Consider the following 17,353-nt stretch of genomic DNA (forward strand, 5'->3'; position numbering starts at 1 on the left):
GAAAATGAAGGGAAAATCCCTCAGGTGCCCCAGCCCTCTGCCAGGCTGGCAGTGCCTGTGGCAGCTGGGGCAGAGTGTGCAGCCCCCACTGGGGAGTTGGCTCCTAGAGAGGAGATCACAGAATCACGGAATGTTAAGGGATTGGGAGGACCTTAAACATCATCCAGTTCCAATGGGCAGGGAAACTTTCCACTAGATCACGTTGCTCCAATCCCCATCCAGCCTGGCATTGGACACTTGCAGGGATGGGACAGCCACAGCTTCTCTGGGCAACCTGTGCCAGGGCTTCACCTCCCTCACAGGGAAGGAATTTTTTCTGTATATCTAATAAAATTTCCCCCACTTCCAATTAGTACCCATTACTCCTTGTCCTGTCCTTAGGACAGGCTGGACGGGCTCAAGGTGGCACCGGGACCGCCATGGTCCCTCATGAGGGGACAGTGGCACACCCAACATGGCGCCGTGACACACCCAACATGGCGCCGTGACACACCCAACATGGCGGCGGCCGCGTCCCGCCCGCCGGCCGCGTTCCCGTCCCTAGGACAGGCTGGACGGGCTCAAGGCGGCACCGGGACCGCCATGGTCCCTCATGAGGGGACAGTGACACACCCAACATGGCGCCGTGACACACCCAACATGGCGGCCGGCCCGTCCCGCCCGCTGGCCGCGTTCCCGCCCTTCCCTCCTCCCATGAGCCCCCGCGCGCGTCCCTTCCGGGCACACCAAGATGGCGAAGCCGGGTGAGTGCGGGGGGATCAAGGTGACCGCGGCGTTCCCCTCCTTCCCTCCCTCAGCCCCGCGCTGACCGGGCTCTCTCCCTCTCCCTGCCGCAGTTCTCCTCAAGGACACGAAGCTGATGGATGTGAAGCTGGGCCAGCTGGGCAGCTGGCTGGCCATGAGGGACTTCACCCCCGGCGGCATCTTGGGGGCCATTCGGAGAGGTGAGGGGGCTGCGGGGGAGGCCCGGAGGGTGCGGGACCCTCATTCCTCCTGACGGAACCAGGGAAAATCGCACACAAGAATCCCTGCCTGCCAGAGAGGATGTTGTTGCCTGAGGGAACGGTGTCTGGCAGCGCAGGGGCTGCTCCGTGGCCAGTTCTGCCTTCCCAGAGCAGCTTCTCCTGTAACATCTCGTTTTTCCCTCTGTAAATTTATTTTTCGTGTGGGTTTTATGCACTGGATGTTTGTTCTCAGTGTTTCTTCTTGTATAAAGGGGAAATGGGATGCCCTTAGTCCTGAACCCGTTGGCTGGAAATTTTAGGGTTTCACAGCATCACAAGTAAACAAAAAAGAATTAAAATGCAGTTGATCCCTAGAGATGGTAAAAGAGGAGACAGAGCCCTTATGGATCACTTGGGCCCAATGTCATTTGCTGTAGATACAAATGTCATTCAGGTAGATTTAAACACAGAATGTCAACTGCAAGTGTCTGCCTTTGATAATACATGTATGCATGTATATAATGTATAGAAGAGTTAGATAATTCCAAAGCAGCCACATTTAGGGAAAAAAAAAATGGAAAATTGGGTTTTTTCCCTTTTGTGGTTGTTTGGCTTTTTTTTTTAAGGCTTAGGTCTATTAACTTGGGATCACCTTGCTCAACCAACACACAGGTTTGCCTCCTCTCAGACTTGCTTCTGAGACCTTCAGATGTTTTATTAGAACCAATTTTCTGAAGTTTTGTGAATCCAGGCTGCTTCTTTCTCTCACAGGGTAACAAACAACTCATCTGGCTGCTCTGAAACATTTTCCTCCTCCACAGGTCATGAGAGATACTACAACAAATACATCAACGTGAGGAAGGGGGGCCTCGGGGGTCTCTCCATGGTGCTGGCTGGGTATATCATCCTCAGCTACATGTGGAGCTACAGTCACATCAGTAAGTAAAAGCCATGGATGAGTGTGTGCAGGGCAGCTTGGAAGGTTGCCTGGGGGATAAAAACAATCACCTGCTGCTGCTTTTAGAAATAAAATGAAAGATTGTTGGCAAACAAACTTCTTTTAGCCGTAGAAAACTTGAATGCTGAGTTTTTTCTTGGCAACGAAGAAAGTTTAGACCTTGGTGCCTGTCTGACCTGGCAGCACCTGGGAAATACATGCTCAGGGGTTTTTCAGAATGCTTTCTTGCCTGGAATTTCAGGTGTGGTGGGGTTTTTTTCTTGAGAGTTCAGCAGAATTAACTTGCTGTGCTTTGCTGCAGAGCACGACCGCAGGAGGAAATACCACTGAAACACCCTCAGAAGGTGAAGGTGCAGCTCCTGGCACAGCCACCCTGACAGAAGACATCAGAACTATGGATATTAAACCTGTACTCTTGTGACCAATAATAAAGTGCATACACTTTACATTTCCTGAGCTGACAGTCTCCTAATTGAGTTGTTAATTGTACTGTGCAAATAAATTTGTATTCTGAGAGTTTCCCCCCTCAGGGTAAGTTCAGAGGGAAAGCAGCTGCTCCTTGGGCTGTATTATGAACTGGGGGAACTGTTGGCAACTGATTCCTGTTTGATAAAAATGATAGCATGGGATTGCTTCTCCCTGGCCCTTAGGGACAGGCTGGACAAGGGGCTGAGAGGATGTGTTTTGATTTGAAAGAGCATCTGAGCTTTGTGTGCCCTGTGGGTGTTTCTGGTTCTCAGTCAGGCTGTCACCAGGGGCTGCAGGTGTTTTGGGCAGTTTTCCATCATTGCAGAGCACTGAGATGAGGCAGGGCTGCAGCTCTCCTCCTATCACTGCCTCAGGTAACCCAAAATTTCCATCAGAACTCCTTTCACTGCCAAAACTGGGAAGTAATTTTGAGTGGGAATAAGCTTCAATCCATCAAAATAAAGAAAAGGAAAACTTTCCTTCTTAAATGCAGCTTAAAGGAGCATCTGAGGGTTGGCCCCAGCTCTGAGCTTCCTCATTCCCCAAAATCACACCAGCACCTGGAGCTGGGCACTGCTGCCCACCTGAACCATCCTTGTCTGAACAGCAGGGAGAGTGAAAACCACTGCTTGAGGGACATGAACAATCTCCCAAGAGCTTCAGTGGTTAGAGGAAGGCTTTCAGTGTTGGAAAACTGGTACTGAAGCCCAAAAGCTCCTGAACTCAGTGGGGAAGGTGATCAGACACTGGAGTGTTTTGGTTTAGCTCCCCTTCCACATGCCCAGTTACAAACAGGTCACAGCTCAGCCTGAGGGGGGCACAGAGTGTTATCAAAGTGTCTGATGGTCTGTGACTCCAGACTTGAAACTTACAGTGAAGTAAGTGCAGTCATTGACACCAACACAGGCTCTGGTCACTTCTCTTAATCCAGCCACATTTACCTTGTTCTTCAAGAAAAATAAATTCACAGCCAGCTTTTGCCATCAGTACATTTCAATAAAAACAAAGTATAAAGGCAGGCAGCAAATGAAGAGATGGGGTAGAATCAATAAGGCTCACATTGTGGGTATTTTTTTCTTTTAATTCACATTTTGTCATTGGCCCTTTTGAAATAGTCATCTCAAAATACATGGGGTTTGCGTTGAAAAAAAATGCTTTCAGAAGGGATCTCTACCAACACTTTAAAAGCAGTGTTCCATAAGAATAAACAGCTCCACTTCTGCTCTCTAGTGTGGGAATACCTGCTCAGTGGGAGCTGTTTGATGGGGGCTGAGACAAGGCTCTTCTATTCCTACTCCAAGCCGTGCTCTTGTCCCTCCTGTCTGCAAGAGGGAACTGAGCACAGCTGCAGCTTTCCTATAATCATTGCTCCTTATTGTCTGGCTAACCAGAGAGATGCCAATTTATTCTCCCCCTGATCAGTTCTCTCCCAGAAGATTGATTTCTAACCTTCAGTACAGCAAGAAGCACAGAAACAAAGTGAGTGGACACAGGTTTTACTGCCTGATGTACGTGAGGGGTTTTGTCAGCCACCAGCACAAGCTCACCAGGCTGACCTGGAAACAGGACTTGGCTTTTGAAGAGCTACAGGACAGCAGAATCCCTGCTTCCTCACTGAGGAGAAGGCATTGCAAGTGTTAAGTTTTCCCAGTCAGTCTTCCTGCTTCCACAGGGAGGGCTGAAATGCTGCAGATTCTCCAAAGAGAAGTGGCAGAAGGAAAATACTTTAAAGAAACACTGGCCTAAGATGTGTTTATGTGGAGTGCTGCACCAGTAAGGGCTTGGTTTATCTACTGGCTTTTACATCTACCTTTCATAAGGGCTCAATGAACACAGGCGGAGGCCAAAATTGATTTTAAAAAGGTTAAAACTTAAAAAAAGTTGGGAACAATTACAAAAATGTTGCTTAGCAGCAGCCAGCCTCTGACCAGTTCTTTCAGTAATGGCATTAAAAAAACAACCTGATTAATAGCTCCAGACATTGTGCTAGGCAGAAACCTTTCCTCAGTGGTAACAGCTCCCTTGCACCTTCCTGCTGCTCCTTCACTGTCCACTGAGAAAGGCCAGGTGTCCTTTGGTGCATCTGTTGGCATAATGACCTTTTTCACCACACTGAAACAGAAAGAGACAGGAATTATTGCAGAGATACAGCTCCTTCCTCCTAGCTGCCTTTTTTAAGGCACCCAGCAAGTGCTCCCATTTGGAAGCTTTTCCACACGTGGCAGATGCAGCATTTAGCAGGTGCAGTGAAACAGGGCGTCAGGAGGGACAGGATTTATGGGCTGCTACCACGCCTTGGAGCAAAATCTGCTTCTATGCTGGGAGTAACCTGATGCCATGTTATTCTAAGGCATTTCCAAGGAGAGAACCCTCAGCACACAAGGAGGAGTTCAGCATTAGAGGCTTCTCAGACTACTCCACGTGATACACACCATATCCATGGGTACTCTCCTGATCTTCATGAATAAACAAAGAAAAGCACCTCTGAACTTGAGAAAGTCACAGATTCGTGACTTTGCATCTTGAAGCTACTCAAACACAGAGAAATGCCAGTATCTGGTGCAACAGCCTTCTCCAGATCTGTAATTTACTTGCAGATTAAAGAGGCAGCTATTAAAGGTTTTCAGTGAAAGGGATTCAGCTATTTAATATCCCTCTCCAATCACAGTGACTTTCACCCAAACAAGCACCTAAGGCTCAGAGTCGACATGTAAAATGTTGTAACTGTCAGGGCTAAAGGGACAGGAAGATTCTTTGTCCTTTCTAGTGACTGTGTCTTTTGTGGAAAAATAAGGAGATAGAAACTTGATTGTGCCCAAATTTTCCTGGTGCTCCTCAATGAGCAACCACGGTGAAAAACTCATTCCTTGCTTTGACACCACAGGGTGCATTTACAGCTCAAACACTGAGCAGGCTTTGCAAGCCTAATTTGTTACTTTCAATGACCCTCTAGGAGAAGAGAATCTACACCCACCAGTGTAAGCAAATCAGCTTATGAGACAGAAAGTTTCTATTAACTCTTATTTTCAAATGTGCAGCTTGGCAGTCTCCTTCCAGTCTGTGGGGCAAGGTTTTTCCTGTTTATTAGCAGACAGCAAAGTCCTACAGAATTTGTCATTGTCACAGCAAGAGGGCGACCTCAGAACTCAAGGCCAATTCCCACAACTGTATCCAGGCACCACACAATGTCTACTGAGCAGAGCTCAGAATTCATGGACCTTTTTACACTGTGAAAAAGCCTTTTTGCCTTCCCTCCTGAGCCCTCCCCTCTGCATTACCTTGTAGCAGGTGACCTGCTCCAACGGCCGGGGTCCTCTGTTCCCACTGTTGTTATTTTGAGATTGCATGACTCCAATGACTTGGGGTGTCCTCTGTTGGGTAGGAGAAGAGTTCTGACTCGTTAAGTGCATCAAGGATAAAGATCTTTGTGGTTTTTGTTTTGTTAAGAAGGGAAAAGAGCACCCCATATGTCAAATGATCAATTTTCCTCCAAATCTGTGTGTGGGTGCTCTGCCAGCTGGAGCACCAGAAAGAAGAAATCAAGCACTGAGCCTTACAAAGCCCAGTGATCCTGTTTTTCTCTGGAAAGCAGATTTGGAGAGTAGGTTTAGGCTGCTAAAATATCATTGCCATCATGGAGGGATGTCACCCTGATTACAAAACCTGGCAGACTGCTGCACACCACATCTGATGTGTTTCTGTGTAGCGTGGGAGTGTTCTGTGACATGATCTCCATGTAAAGTTGGAACAATTGTGGGGTTTCATCACTACAATGGCACTCAGGGTTGCTCACTGTTTAATTCTCCCTTCCAAACCCAAGAGCCTGGGTGCCCAATTTTGACCACTTGACAACCTATTCTATTTTAAAGCACTGTGGGAGAGGTTTGAGGGTGGCTGTGTGGGGAGGCAGGGAATCTGGGTACCTTTTGCTGTGTTTGTGTTGGCTGAGGCAGTGGTGGTTGCTCTGTGGTTCCCATTGGCAGTTCAAACCGAGGGCTGGTTTAGATGGAAACAAGAAAATTGATTCTCAAATCATATGCCAACATTTTATCATCAGCTCAGTCAAGTAGCTCCAAACAACAAAACATTCAGCCAGTTAAATCTGGCTCACAGGAAACAAACCTCCCCCTCCCCACTTCTCTTTACATATGTGTTGCATATCCCTCTGCCTTCTGGAATATAAATCCATGTGATTCCACTGCACTGATGGCACCTAATCACCATGCCAGTCTCACTGGGAACTCCCTGGAGAGGCCCTGCCCCATATCATAGACTGGTTTGGGTTGGAGGGGATTCACAGCTCATACAGTTCCAACCCCCCTACCACAGGCAGGGACACTTTGAACTATCCCAGGTAGCTCCAAGCTCCATCTAACCTGACCTTGGACACTTCCAGGGATGGGGCAGCCACAGCTTCTCTGGGCAACCTGTGCCAGGGCCTCCCCACCCTCACAGGGAAGAATTTTTTTCTAATTCCTAATCTAAACCTACTCACTTTCAGTTTGAGACCATTCCCCCTTGTTCTGTCACTACATGCTTTTGTAAATACTTTTTCAACCCTCAAATCAGTAAAAATTTGGCCCAGCTAAACACTGGCAAATCTCCAAACCATTGGGAAGCACGGGAGCACCTTCATTTGACATGTACCAGCCCACAAGGGAAACACAAGGCTGCAGGGCAGGCCTGGAGCATACTCACTGCATGAATTTACAGGCAGGGCCCTCTGGACAGAATCCTACCAGGTAATTCACACAAATGACTCTCCGAGTGTGCCGATGTCTGCACAGGGGACCTGCAACAGCACAAAGCTCAGCAGTTCACATTCCATACACCCAGATCCCAGCAGAACATGCAAAGATGGAACAGCAACACTCCCCCCTTGATCTGCAGGCACAGGAACAGGAAGTGTGGGAGGCACATACCGTGTTTGCAGAAGCCTCTGTCATACCAGGGACAGTCTTTGATCTTTGACTCCGGGTCAATGTGCAAGAATGGACATTCCTTGTTACTGCATTCCCCTGTACCAAAGGCAAACACACTTCTCAGTCAATTGTGCAGGTCTGAGATCAAAATGACTCTCAAAATGTTACCTGGATCATGCAGCTCCCACAGAGCTGTTACCAACATTTTTAAGTTCAGGCACAACAGTCTCACTGCCTGCCTTAACCTCCATGAAGAGCTCCAAGGACTCACCCCTGGTCAGCCAAGTTCTACCAGACTGGATGTTTTATGTTTTTAAAAACAATGAGGGAACTAAATTTGAAAGAGCAGTCACGGTAACAAAACCCAAACATTTAGTGCACCAGAAGTGTGGAGAAACTACAAATTGCACACTAACCTCAATCCAAGGAAACCTACAAGACTGTAAGTTTCTGGCACCAAGTTGCCTCATTATGTCCAGATCTCCAGAGCTGGAAAGCAAGTGCACAAAAGTTTTGCACACCCATGCCCTCTGCTGCTCATCAGCTCCCCAAAATCAGAGTCATGCAAAGACCAGCTGCTCAGCCTACTCATCTCATACCCAAAAAAAAAGAACTTAAGGCAAAAAAAAGCAGTAAAAACAGCAGCTTCCCCCCTCTTCCTGCAAGGGACAAGCAGTCAAGTGAAGACATCTAGAATACATCACAAATTTATGTGGATAATAAGGTGAAGCAGATCTGGAAAAATGTCAGTCTAACATCAACCACAGAAGAATGTAATGCCATGAGGAGGGACCTTCTTCAGACTCCCACACCTGCAGGAGCTGCTTACCAAATTTGGAGTAGAAATAACACTCAGGCATCTTGGTCATGTCATACTCGTGCAGGAACTCGCACTGGTCTCCCTTTTTGCACAGTCCTCGTAGCCAGTGTTTACAAACAACTGTCTTTTCCCCACTGATGTGTCTGAATGGGCACATGCCTCCTGTGGAAGGGTGGGAGAAGGGAAAAAGGAACAATTAAAGTGTGTCACACAGGGCAACAGCAACCCCTCTGCAAGAGGGGTTTCAGAAAACATCACCTATGATTTTAGCCTTAAGCGATAACAGCAAAACAGGGAGTTCCGAAACAGCCTTGTGATACCCTCTAATGAGCTTCACAACAAAGTCTTCAGCTCTTAATCCTGGAAACTATAAACTACAGAAACTAAGAGGCAGATCCACAGCAAAGACTGCTTATGGTGAGTTCAAACCTTCTTTTAACAGTAGCTCTGTTTATTTACTTCCCGGCTCCCTTAAAAAATACCATTATTTCCCAATTGCTGCAGATATTCCAACATCCTTCAGTTTCCTCCTCTATCTAGGTTATCCCCTCAGCTTTACAAAACAAGAGCACTATAATCACTGCTGGAAAATCTGTTTTCACCCCCCTCAATCCTGTGAGAATAACTGCCTTTTCCAATATTCCACACAACTTGCCTTTTCCACATGCCGCCTTTAAAAAAAACTCACAGACAGCTGCGCCCGATTCTGTGGAGAGAACAAGGAAACATTATTTATTTTATCAAAGCTTCATGGCAACCTTTAAAACATTTCCTGCCCTAGAAAGAAAATCTGATCTCCAACATCAAGAGAAAAGCAACATTTTGGTTTGGGGAATTTACTTTCCTGCGGGAGTTCCTTGTGAACGTCTGCCACTCAAAAATATCTGTTTTCTTCCTGAGGGATAGGAAAGGGAACTCGCAGGGAGATTTGGAGGTGCTTGTTTTGCTTTTAAGTTCTTGACTGGGTTTTCCTCTGCTGTTAAGTCAGTCATATCACAGAATATCCTAAGATGGATGGGACCCACAGGGATCATCAAAGTCCAGCTCCTGAACCTTGTATTTGTAGTTATGGCATTAAAAGTCTTATATTTCTTTACCAGAAGTGCCTGAAACAACCATTAGCATGTTATCCCTTGCAGATCCTGACAAAGAGGAACACTCAAGGGAGTTAAACATAAGTTTAGTAGTCCTGCTAGAAAAATCCATCAAACTGTGAGTCTCCTGAGTCTGTGTCAGACTGAAGGAAAGATTTAAGAGAGTCAGCCATAGATACACCTAAAGCTGATGAATCTTCCCATCAAAATACCTCATCTACCAAAAGGGAATGAAAAAGGAAATATAAAGTACTGCGCAGGAGAGTGATGTTTATTTACGGTAACATCTCAACTTTAATTTTCCAGCCTGGCCGGCAGTAATTACGAATTTCGCTAAGTAGAAAAGACAAACATCTGGGTTGACAGAACTTCACGAGGAAAGCAGAAGCCGGGTGGATCTACGGGTAAGACCTGAGGAAGACGCTCAGATCCCTGCAAACCTCCCAGGCAGCCCAGCCCAGCCCTGCCCACCCTCCTCGGCCCCACGGCCCGGCCCGAGCCCCCCGCGGAGCAGAGAGCCCACACGCACTGTCCATGCCAGGGAAGGGGAGCGGCTGTGCCCCCAGCTGCTGCTCCACGGCCAGCTCCAGGTCGAACGTGATGTGATCCACGCTGGCGATGAGCTCTTGCATGGTGGCAGCTGGGGGCCGCCGGCAACGGGAAGGTAGGGGCGGAATGGTGGCGGTATTGGAGGCGGCGGGCGGGCGGGCCCGGGCGGGCCCAGCCCGGCCCGCTCCACTCCGCGCCGGCAGCGCCTGCACTGAGGGGAGGCGGCGGCGGCAGCCCCGTGGCCGCCCCGCGCCGCCCGCCCGCGGAATGACGGGACCCACGGCGGGCACGGCCGCCCGGCGGGCAGCGCGCGCGCTCCGGCCAATCAGCGCTCGGGACACCCCAGCCCGGCGGGCAGCGCGCGCGCTCCGGCCAATCAGAGACTACCGGGGACACGCCCCTTCCGTGCGCGCAGGCGCCGTGGGTCAGGGGCGGGGTGAGAAGGGACGATGTGAGGGCAGGGGCGGGCCCGGTTTTGATCCCGGTCCCGCTCTCGCTCTGCGGCCGCTCGCTTCCGCGGACAGCGGGCACATCATGGGCTCCCTGCGGCTCCTCGTCCCCCGCTGGTGCCGCTACGCCTCCCCCGCTGTGCTGCGGGCGCGGTGCGCAGCCCCCGGGGTTGGAGCCGGGCAGGCGCCGCTCCTGTCCCGGTCCCCAGGCCAGGGCCCGCTGCCGGGCTGGAGAACTTGCGGCTCCTCCCAGGCCTCCTCCAAACTGCCCGGCAGCGACCCGAGAGAGATCCGTACTGGCAGCTCCGCTGGAGCTATCGAGGAGCAGAAGGATGACGATGATGATGATGAAGGTGTGGAGTTCGGGACGCTGTCTGATAAATTTTCCTCTAGGAAATATTACCACAAAACCACAGCGCGCTTTCGGGATTTAAAGCTTCAAGAAGAAGGAGAAGAAGAACCAGAAAGAAAACCTCGACGTGGTCCTAAGAACACTCCATACTGGTACTTCCTACGGTGCAAGGCTCTCATCAAAGAGGACAAGGTTTGAGCCCAGCTCTTCTCTTGTTTTTAATAGCACTGATGAAAGATGCAGCTCTGACCAGCTCTCTCTCACTTGGTATCTTTTCAGAAAGAATTAAAATAAGGATTTCCTATAGAATCATAATAAAGCAGTTTGCGTTGGAACAGACCTTAGAGCCCATCCAGTTCCACCCCCTGCCCTGGGCAGGGACACCTTCCACTATCCCAGGTGGCTCCAAACCCTGTCCAACTTGGCCTTGGACACTGCCAGGGATCCAGGGGCAGCCACAGCTTCTTTGGGCAACCTATACCAATGCCTCGCTTCCCTCATAATAAAGGATTTCTTCCCAATATCTAACCTAAATCTCTCCTCTGTCAGCTTAAAACCATCCCCCCATCCTGTTACCACATGCCCTGGTCCAAAGACCCTCTCCAGCCTTATTGTGAGTAGCCCCACACTTTGTAGGGCTTGCACTACAATCTGCCCACAGTTCATATATTAATATCCATTGTAGCTGATTCTCTTGCTGCCTCATGATGGATTTTTCTCATCATTCTCATTGTAGCTGGCAGAGGCTCTGGAGCTGTTTGAGGTGCAGATGCTGAAGGAGGAGCGTGTCCAGCCAGAAGAAGGCAATTACACTGTTCTCATTGGTGGCTGTGGCAGGGTTGGCTACGTGAAGAAGGCATTCAGGCTCTACAATGATGTAGGTTTAACTTCTCCCTCAAAATATTTTCTAAGCTAAAAGCATTTCAAGCATTCAGTCATGTTCCTTTGTCTCCAAAAGTGTTGGCACCTTCATAGCCTGAAACTCTTAAAAAAAAGTTAAAAAATTCAAGCTGTCCTTTTGCAAAAGGGCCAGTTCAAATCCTTCTTCTCTTCCTTCAGATGAAAAAACGAGGGTTAATCCCCACAGAGGCCACTTACACAGCCCTGTTCAACGCCTGTGCTGAGTCCCCCTGGAAGGACTCGGGGCTGCAGAGCGCCCTGAAACTGCGGCAGCAGCTGCAGAGCAAAAACCAGGAGCTGAACCTCATCACCTACCATGCCCTGCTGAAGGTCTGTGCCCTCTGCTCAGACCTCAGGATGTGCTTGGATGTACTCAAGGTAAATTGGTTGCTTTTCTCCTGTTAAACCTATTCTGTGCTGTGGTTAAAGCTCCTGGAAGTTGACATGTCGCATCGGGTTTTAATTTCATTTCCAGCAGAGATAATTATAGATCATGTTTCTGTTTAATTGGTCTTTATTGTTATACAGTGAAATTGTATGTACCAAATACAATTGGTATTGGTACCAAAGTCTAAGCTTAATTACCTGAAAGGAGGCAGCTTTGGCTTTAAAACTGGCTGGGTGTGTCCAAAACTTGTTACATCTATCCCCAGAAGATGAAGGCGATATTTGACTTCACCACACAGGGTAACTGGGAAGTTTAATGCTCTCTCTGCTCTTTTCAGGAAATTGTGCAGAAGGGCCATGTCCTCACAGCTGAGACCTTCAGCTTCCTCCTCATGAGCTGCATAAAAGACACCGAAAACGGCTTCCGATTTGCCTTGCAGGTTTGTCCTCCTGTTCTGAGAGAGGGGAACGTGCTGCTGTGTTTAACTCATCACCTGAACACATGGAAATAGCAGTGGGGTGGTGAAATGGGAGGAGTTCAGCTGCTCCTAGCACAAGTTCTGAAAACCAGACTTTGCTCAGGACATCTCATACATTGGTAAATAACCCAGGATCATCTCACAGGGCTCTCCAGCTCAAGGTCACTGTCCTTGTCGTGCTGTACATTCACTCCTTCTCACACAGATCCCATTAACAGATGTACTTACAAGCTGCTAGATATGCTCCTGTTATTTAATATCCATCTTCCCCTCTTCAGGTTTGGCAGCAAATGAATAAGCTGGGAATCAAGGCCGACAGCCACACCTACAACCTGATGCTGCGTGCAGCCAGAGACTGCGGGATCGGCAACCCCGCTGTGGCCTCTAAGCTCCTGCTCAGCCCCCCTGAGAACTCAGCTCAGCTAAAGCTGCCACCTGGCAGGCGGAAGGAAAAGGTGAAAAATCAGAGGAAGAAGGGATCAGAGAGTGCTGCTGTCCAGCTGGATGTGGAAGCTATGGAAAAGCAATTGTTTCAGGAGAGTTCGGTGCAGCCCGAGGAGCGGATCCAGCCACAAAATGAAGATGTGGCTGGGGCTGGAGCAGAACCAGCTGCTCCTGACAGCCCCAGAGTCACTCACAGCAGGGCTGGAGCTTTGATGAGGAGAGCTCAGAGTGAGATGGAACTGGAACAGCCACACCCAAGCCAGAAGCTGCCTTTGTGCAACCTGCCCAACTTGTTGGATTCCAGGGTGGCTGACACAGCCGTGATTGCCCTGGGGACAGTGGCCACACCATCCCACAGACTGGCCCTGATGGGGGATGTGGAGGGATTCTTGAACAAAATGAAAGAGGACAATGCAGAGCCCAACATTAAAACGTTCACATTACTGGCTGAGCTGGTGGAACCCCAAAGCCCCTCAGAATCCTCTCTGCTGGCATTGGTGGATGATCATAAAGTAAAAGTAGATGTGACCTTCTTTAACACTTTAATGAGGAAGAGGAGTAAACTGGGAGACCTGGAGGGAGCAAAGGTGAGAGAAAAACCTTAGAACCAGCCTCATAGCCACCTGATGTCTCAGGCTTCTCTTTTGCTGAGACCCATTTCTCTGTCCACAGTAGAAACTGGGATCTCAAGCCATTTCCCACAAGGTGGTGCTTGGGTTAATTTCTAAATATTTATGGATTCTGTTCTAGCATGTCCAGCTCCCTGTCTGGAAAGCTACAGTAAGAATTTTTGGGAAGTGATGCCAACACTTGTATCTTGCAGAGCATGCTGCCAGCTCTGGTGAAGAGGGGACTGTCACCTAACCTGCAGACATTTTGTACCTTGGCAATTGCCTGCCACAACCAGCAGGATGGACTGCAGCTGCTCTCGGATTTGAAGGTAATCAAAGAAAACTCCTCTGCTCCCTGGGGTCTGAGCTGCAGGAAGAGGCAAAGTGAAATGTTAATGCTTTTAAAACACCTGCTGAGGTTTTTGTGATGAGTGGTTTTGTTCTTTTCCCAAAAGAGCAGCTCCAGAGTAGCTGGAGTTCAGTTGGTCTGTCTTAGCTTGTGCTGGCACTGCACAAGCTGCTTCACAGGTCCTGTGATGAGAACTGTGATAGAGCTGTGCTCATTGTGTCTAAAGTGCCTCTCTGCCTTTTCCCCTGCAAGTCCTGCACTAGTCAGCAGATGAACTTGTTTAACCATAGCATTTGCTCTTTCCAGAGGTCTGGAATAACTCCCAACAAGTACATCTACAGCAGCCTGATTGCTGCAGCTGTGAGGCAGCTGGATTACAGTTACCTCACGGAGATCCTGCGGGACATGAGGAACACACAGGTGCCTCCCAATGAAGTCATCATCCGGCAGCTGGAGTTCGCAGCGCGCTACCCTCCCAAATTTGACAGGGTAAGGAGCCACCACTGGCAGGCTGTGAAGGCTTCAAAAGGACACCAGCAAGGGAGGGGAATCATAAATATGATGATTTAATGTCTGCCTGAGTGTCCTCTGGGTTTGTCTGGTGTGGCTGATGATTACTCGATCGCTGTTTCTTTGGTAGCATCTTGTAGCTCCTGCAGGCTGGTGCTGAAGTGAGCTCTCATCTAACAGAAACTTGTTCTGGTGGCTTTCTCTTTGCAGTATAAGCACAAAAACCCTTACCTGGAGAAGATTGATGGTTTCCGTGGCTACTACTACCGGTGGTTAAAGGTTATGGCTGGAGAGGAGACCCCCCACCCCTGGGCCAAGTACAGGACAGCAAAGCCTGGGGGGCAGGACAGCGAGGCAGAGGCTGTGCAGGAAAAGGGAGCAGGATGCTGAAGTTTCAAGTTCTTCCAGCACAAGGAAGATGCATGACTTGCTTCTTTAAACTGGCTTGTATTAAAGCTGCTTTGTGTATCCCCAACCCCCAGTTCTTGCAATAGTTAAATAATTAAATATTTCCTTTTGTTTTAAGGAGGAGCAAATACATATGCAGTGAATTTCCTTCAACTGCTGAGGATTAGATGGGCTGTAGTTTAGCAAACCCTGTGCAAAACAAGGAAGAAGCAAAATCAGATGTAACAGGGGTTTAGCTCAGTGCTGGTTTTGTCTGTGTCCTGTCACTTCACATGTGACCTCTAAGTCTCTAGACTGCTGACATTCCTGAAGGGATCTGTGCATTAATTGCAGGTTACAGACCTCAGCAGAGAATTCCATTGAAATGCAGCTTCCATCTGCACGTGGTCAGGGAAGAACTCAAGAACGTACATTAGGGAACTATTTCCTTTCCACACAGCCTTTTAAATGGACTTGGTTGAGGAAAAAACACAGAGCAGCTCACTGTGCAGAGCAACCTTCAAGCACCCAGAACACATCCAACAGGAGAAGAGGGGCACAGCAATGTTTCACCAGAAGATCACACCACTCTCTCAGGAAGGCAAGCTTTATTTTAAAATAAATGGCTACACAAAACCCTACTCCAAAGCACCCCCCATTTATGCATGATCCAGGTGATCATGCTGATGCTTTAATTTAATACAGAAATAGCCCATCACAGAAAATGGCTGTAATTGCACTCATAGTCCATTGAGGAGGATGTCCCTCAGAGTTCAAAAAACAAGTTTGATGGCAAAAGGCTTCACCCAGAGCAGCCTCTGCATCCACAGTGAGTGCACTCAATGATTCTGCCCTGAAAAACAAACATGAGGAGGGTGTTACAGCCAAGCCACAGCCAGAGCAGCAGGTTCAGACCTCCAGGCAGGGAATGGTTCTGGGTGGGAAGGGTTTCCACAGTCTGGTGTTATTTCCCATACTTTTAACAACCTTACATGAATGCCAGAGCTGACAGTAACTCCAGCACCAGCTGGACACCAATTCTACCAGCAAAGGCAGAGGCAATGACCAGGAAGAGCAGCGCTACCCCCTCTGCTGTCCCTGAGCTGGGAGAAGTCAGAACAACTCCTGCAGGGCAGAGGAACAAGCTGGAGACTCACCACTTCCAGCTTGCTTTTGGGGACCCTGCAGATGCAGTTGGTGCCAAAGTTGGTGTCCCGAGTCTGGATGCAGCGCAGGCAGCAGAGGTTCTCATAGCCCTGCTTCTTCCACTTGGCAATCAGGTTTTTGTCAGCATAGCCCTCCTTGATGCAGTACTCATAGAGCTCTGAGGAGAAGCAGTCACAAGTTACCAGCTGTAGTAACCAGCAGGTAAAGCTGGGTTGCTGCAAGGCCTTCACTCCACCCTCCTTCCCCAGAAACCTGATCCCACCAGCTCCCAGTTCAGTTCACAGGTGAACACCTCACTCACTCGTTTGGCCCTGCCCTCCTCACCTCTGCTGATTGCTTTCCTCTTGTAGAAGAGATCAAAGATGTAACGTGTTTTCTGGTGGTGGATCCTGAAGATAGGCCAGAGGGACTCCACTTTCCTCTTCCCTTCGTGTGGCTCTGTCTCAGCTGGGAGGGAACACAAACACTGGATGCAGTGAACTGTTCCAAGAACATTCATAACTTTTAATACACGGCAAGGATAAAACTGAGATTAATGGGAGGAGACTCAAATGAGAGAGACTTGACCTGCAACAGCTCCTTTAGGATTCAAAACCAGTGGTAATGGGATGACATGACCCGCACTGGGATCAGGGCTGACTTCATCCCCACAGGAACTACCAAACACCCATAGAGCTTCATCCCTCAACCAGCTGTAACCAAACCTCTGTGCTCCATAACCCCAAAATCAGGGACCAGCATGGCCCAGGATCAACCTGCAGCACCACTGGAGGCACAGACACAAAAAAGGTTCCTCTGTATCCATGAAGCAGCTCTTGTGAGCTTGTTTTGGGGTCCCATCCCTGAGAACACCCACTCACCTTCTCTCATCTTCTGGTCCAGCTCGTCCAGCGTGGGCTCGATCAGCTCCCAGCCATCTGGGGGAGGCTTCCTGCTCCTCTTCACTTTGGGCATTGCCTGGGCAACGAGAGGGCCAAAGGGCAAGGGGAACTGCCAGCACTCCCTCAGAATCACTGGGAAAACGGAAGAAAATCAACTGTCAGACATATTTCTCCTAAGGTTTCTGTGCCCCTTCCCGTTCTCCACTAAGGATAAAAATGAGCTTTACGGAGCTCGTGAAAAGCTCTGTGACTGCCGCACAATAAGTCAGTTTTTCTCCTCAGCAAAGCGCGGCAGCCACTCCTTCTCCGAGCTGACAACTCCGGTCAGATCCCGGTGATGGAGAGGCCGCCGGCCCGGCCCGGCCCGAGCCCGACAGCCCCACAGCGGAACCCGGAGCTGGCGGGCTGAGGGGAGGCCGCAGGTCCGGGTGCCGATTCCTGTGAGGACCCCGGTCCCTGTCTCTGATTCCGGCTCCTGTCCCTGATCCTGATCCTGATCCCGGTCCCCCTCCCGGTCCCGCTCACCGCCGTTCCCGTCGCGCCGCCACCGCCGTCACCCGGGGTCCTCTGCAGCCGCCCCGCCCGTGGCCGCGCCCCTTGGGCTGCCCCACGCGCTGCCTGAGCAAAGCGCCCCCCGCCGCCCGCGCCGCCGCCCCGAGAGAGGCGAGAGCCTTCGGGGGAA

General features: G+C 49.6%; 4 protein-coding genes across 6 annotated transcripts; 2 read left to right on the top strand and 2 right to left on the bottom strand.

The window, feature by feature from the left end:
- Positions 1-628: 628 nt before the first annotated feature.
- ATP5MF (ATP synthase membrane subunit f) lies at positions 629-2,358 on the top strand. The gene is made up of 4 exons (XM_071443892.1): positions 629-743; positions 837-944; positions 1,766-1,882; positions 2,204-2,358. Exons 1-4 carry the CDS (start codon positions 731-733, stop codon positions 2,230-2,232), a joined length of 267 nt encoding a protein of 88 aa, XP_071299993.1. The 5' UTR covers positions 629-730; the 3' UTR covers positions 2,233-2,358.
- A 915-nt stretch (positions 2,359-3,273) lies between these two features.
- CPSF4 (cleavage and polyadenylation specific factor 4) lies at positions 3,274-10,071 on the bottom strand. Of its 2 annotated transcripts, XM_071443887.1 has the most exons (8): positions 9,736-10,065; positions 8,768-8,818; positions 8,122-8,274; positions 7,293-7,388; positions 7,069-7,162; positions 6,294-6,366; positions 5,649-5,741; positions 4,220-4,482 (listed from the first exon to the last, which is right to left on the bottom strand). In XM_071443887.1, exons 1-8 carry the CDS (start codon positions 9,836-9,838, stop codon positions 4,414-4,416), a joined length of 732 nt encoding a protein of 243 aa, XP_071299988.1. In that variant the 5' UTR covers positions 9,839-10,065; the 3' UTR covers positions 4,220-4,413. The 2 variants fall into 2 exon arrangements, with proteins under 2 accessions (XP_071299987.1, XP_071299988.1); XM_071443886.1 differs by lacking the exon at positions 6,294-6,366 and having other exon boundaries at positions 3,274-4,482; positions 9,736-10,071.
- Positions 10,072-10,185: 114 nt separating this feature from the next.
- On the top strand, positions 10,186-14,761 carry PTCD1 (pentatricopeptide repeat domain 1). Its single transcript, XM_071443885.1, has 8 exons — positions 10,186-10,748; positions 11,293-11,433; positions 11,616-11,834; positions 12,182-12,283; positions 12,601-13,353; positions 13,590-13,706; positions 14,033-14,215; positions 14,447-14,761. The coding sequence occupies exons 1-8, from the start codon at positions 10,290-10,292 to the stop codon at positions 14,624-14,626; spliced, it is 2,154 nt and encodes a 717-aa protein (XP_071299986.1). The 5' UTR covers positions 10,186-10,289; the 3' UTR covers positions 14,627-14,761.
- Positions 14,762-15,214: 453 nt separating this feature from the next.
- BUD31 (BUD31 homolog) lies at positions 15,215-17,337 on the bottom strand. Of its 2 annotated transcripts, none has more exons than XM_071443889.1 (5): positions 17,197-17,337; positions 16,651-16,803; positions 16,115-16,237; positions 15,781-15,947; positions 15,215-15,476 (listed from the first exon to the last, which is right to left on the bottom strand). In XM_071443889.1, exons 2-5 carry the CDS (start codon positions 16,742-16,744, stop codon positions 15,426-15,428), a joined length of 435 nt encoding a protein of 144 aa, XP_071299990.1. In that variant the 5' UTR covers positions 16,745-16,803; positions 17,197-17,337; the 3' UTR covers positions 15,215-15,425. The 2 variants fall into 2 exon arrangements, with proteins under 2 accessions (XP_071299990.1, XP_071299991.1); XM_071443890.1 differs by lacking the exon at positions 17,197-17,337 and adding an exon at positions 16,899-17,154.
- Between the last annotated feature and the right edge of the window lie 16 nt (positions 17,338-17,353).

The sequence above is a fragment of the Agelaius tricolor genome, unplaced genomic scaffold (assembly GCF_023055355.1).
Source record: "Agelaius tricolor isolate 1412-34295 unplaced genomic scaffold, bAgeTri1.0.p SCAF_19, whole genome shotgun sequence".
In the NCBI taxonomy this organism is placed as follows: Eukaryota; Metazoa; Chordata; class Aves; order Passeriformes; family Icteridae; genus Agelaius; species Agelaius tricolor.

Coding starts and splice junctions, on each gene's coding strand:
- ATP5MF (XM_071443892.1), top strand. Junction 945..1,765: donor CTTGGGGGCCATTCGGAGAG/GTGAGGGGGCTG, acceptor CCTCCTCCACAG/GTCATGAGAGATACTACAAC. Junction 1,883..2,203: donor GTGGAGCTACAGTCACATCA/GTAAGTAAAAGC, acceptor GCTTTGCTGCAG/AGCACGACCGCAGGAGGAAA.
- CPSF4 (XM_071443886.1), bottom strand. CDS start 9,838: ATGCAAGAGCTCATCGCCAGCGTGGATCACATCACGTTCGACCTGGAG. Junction 8,819..9,735: donor CCCCTTCCCTGGCATGGACA/GTGCGTGTGGGC, acceptor TTCTCTCCACAG/AATCGGGCGCAGCTGTCTGT. Junction 5,742..7,068: donor CCTGCCTGTAAATTCATGCA/GTGAGTATGCTC, acceptor CCTACCCAACAG/AGGACACCCCAAGTCATTGG.
- PTCD1 (XM_071443885.1), top strand. CDS start 10,290: ATGGGCTCCCTGCGGCTCCTCGTCCCCCGCTGGTGCCGCTACGCCTCC. Junction 13,354..13,589: donor GAGACCTGGAGGGAGCAAAG/GTGAGAGAAAAA, acceptor TGTATCTTGCAG/AGCATGCTGCCAGCTCTGGT. Junction 14,216..14,446: donor ACCCTCCCAAATTTGACAGG/GTAAGGAGCCAC, acceptor TTCTCTTTGCAG/TATAAGCACAAAAACCCTTA.
- BUD31 (XM_071443889.1), bottom strand. CDS start 16,744: ATGCCCAAAGTGAAGAGGAGCAGGAAGCCTCCCCCAGATGGCTGGGAG. Junction 16,238..16,650: donor GGACCAGAAGATGAGAGAAG/GTGAGTGGGTGT, acceptor GTTCCCTCCCAG/CTGAGACAGAGCCACACGAA. Junction 15,477..15,780: donor CCAAAAGCAAGCTGGAAGTG/GTGAGTCTCCAG, acceptor TTTGTTTTTCAG/GGCAGAATCATTGAGTGCAC.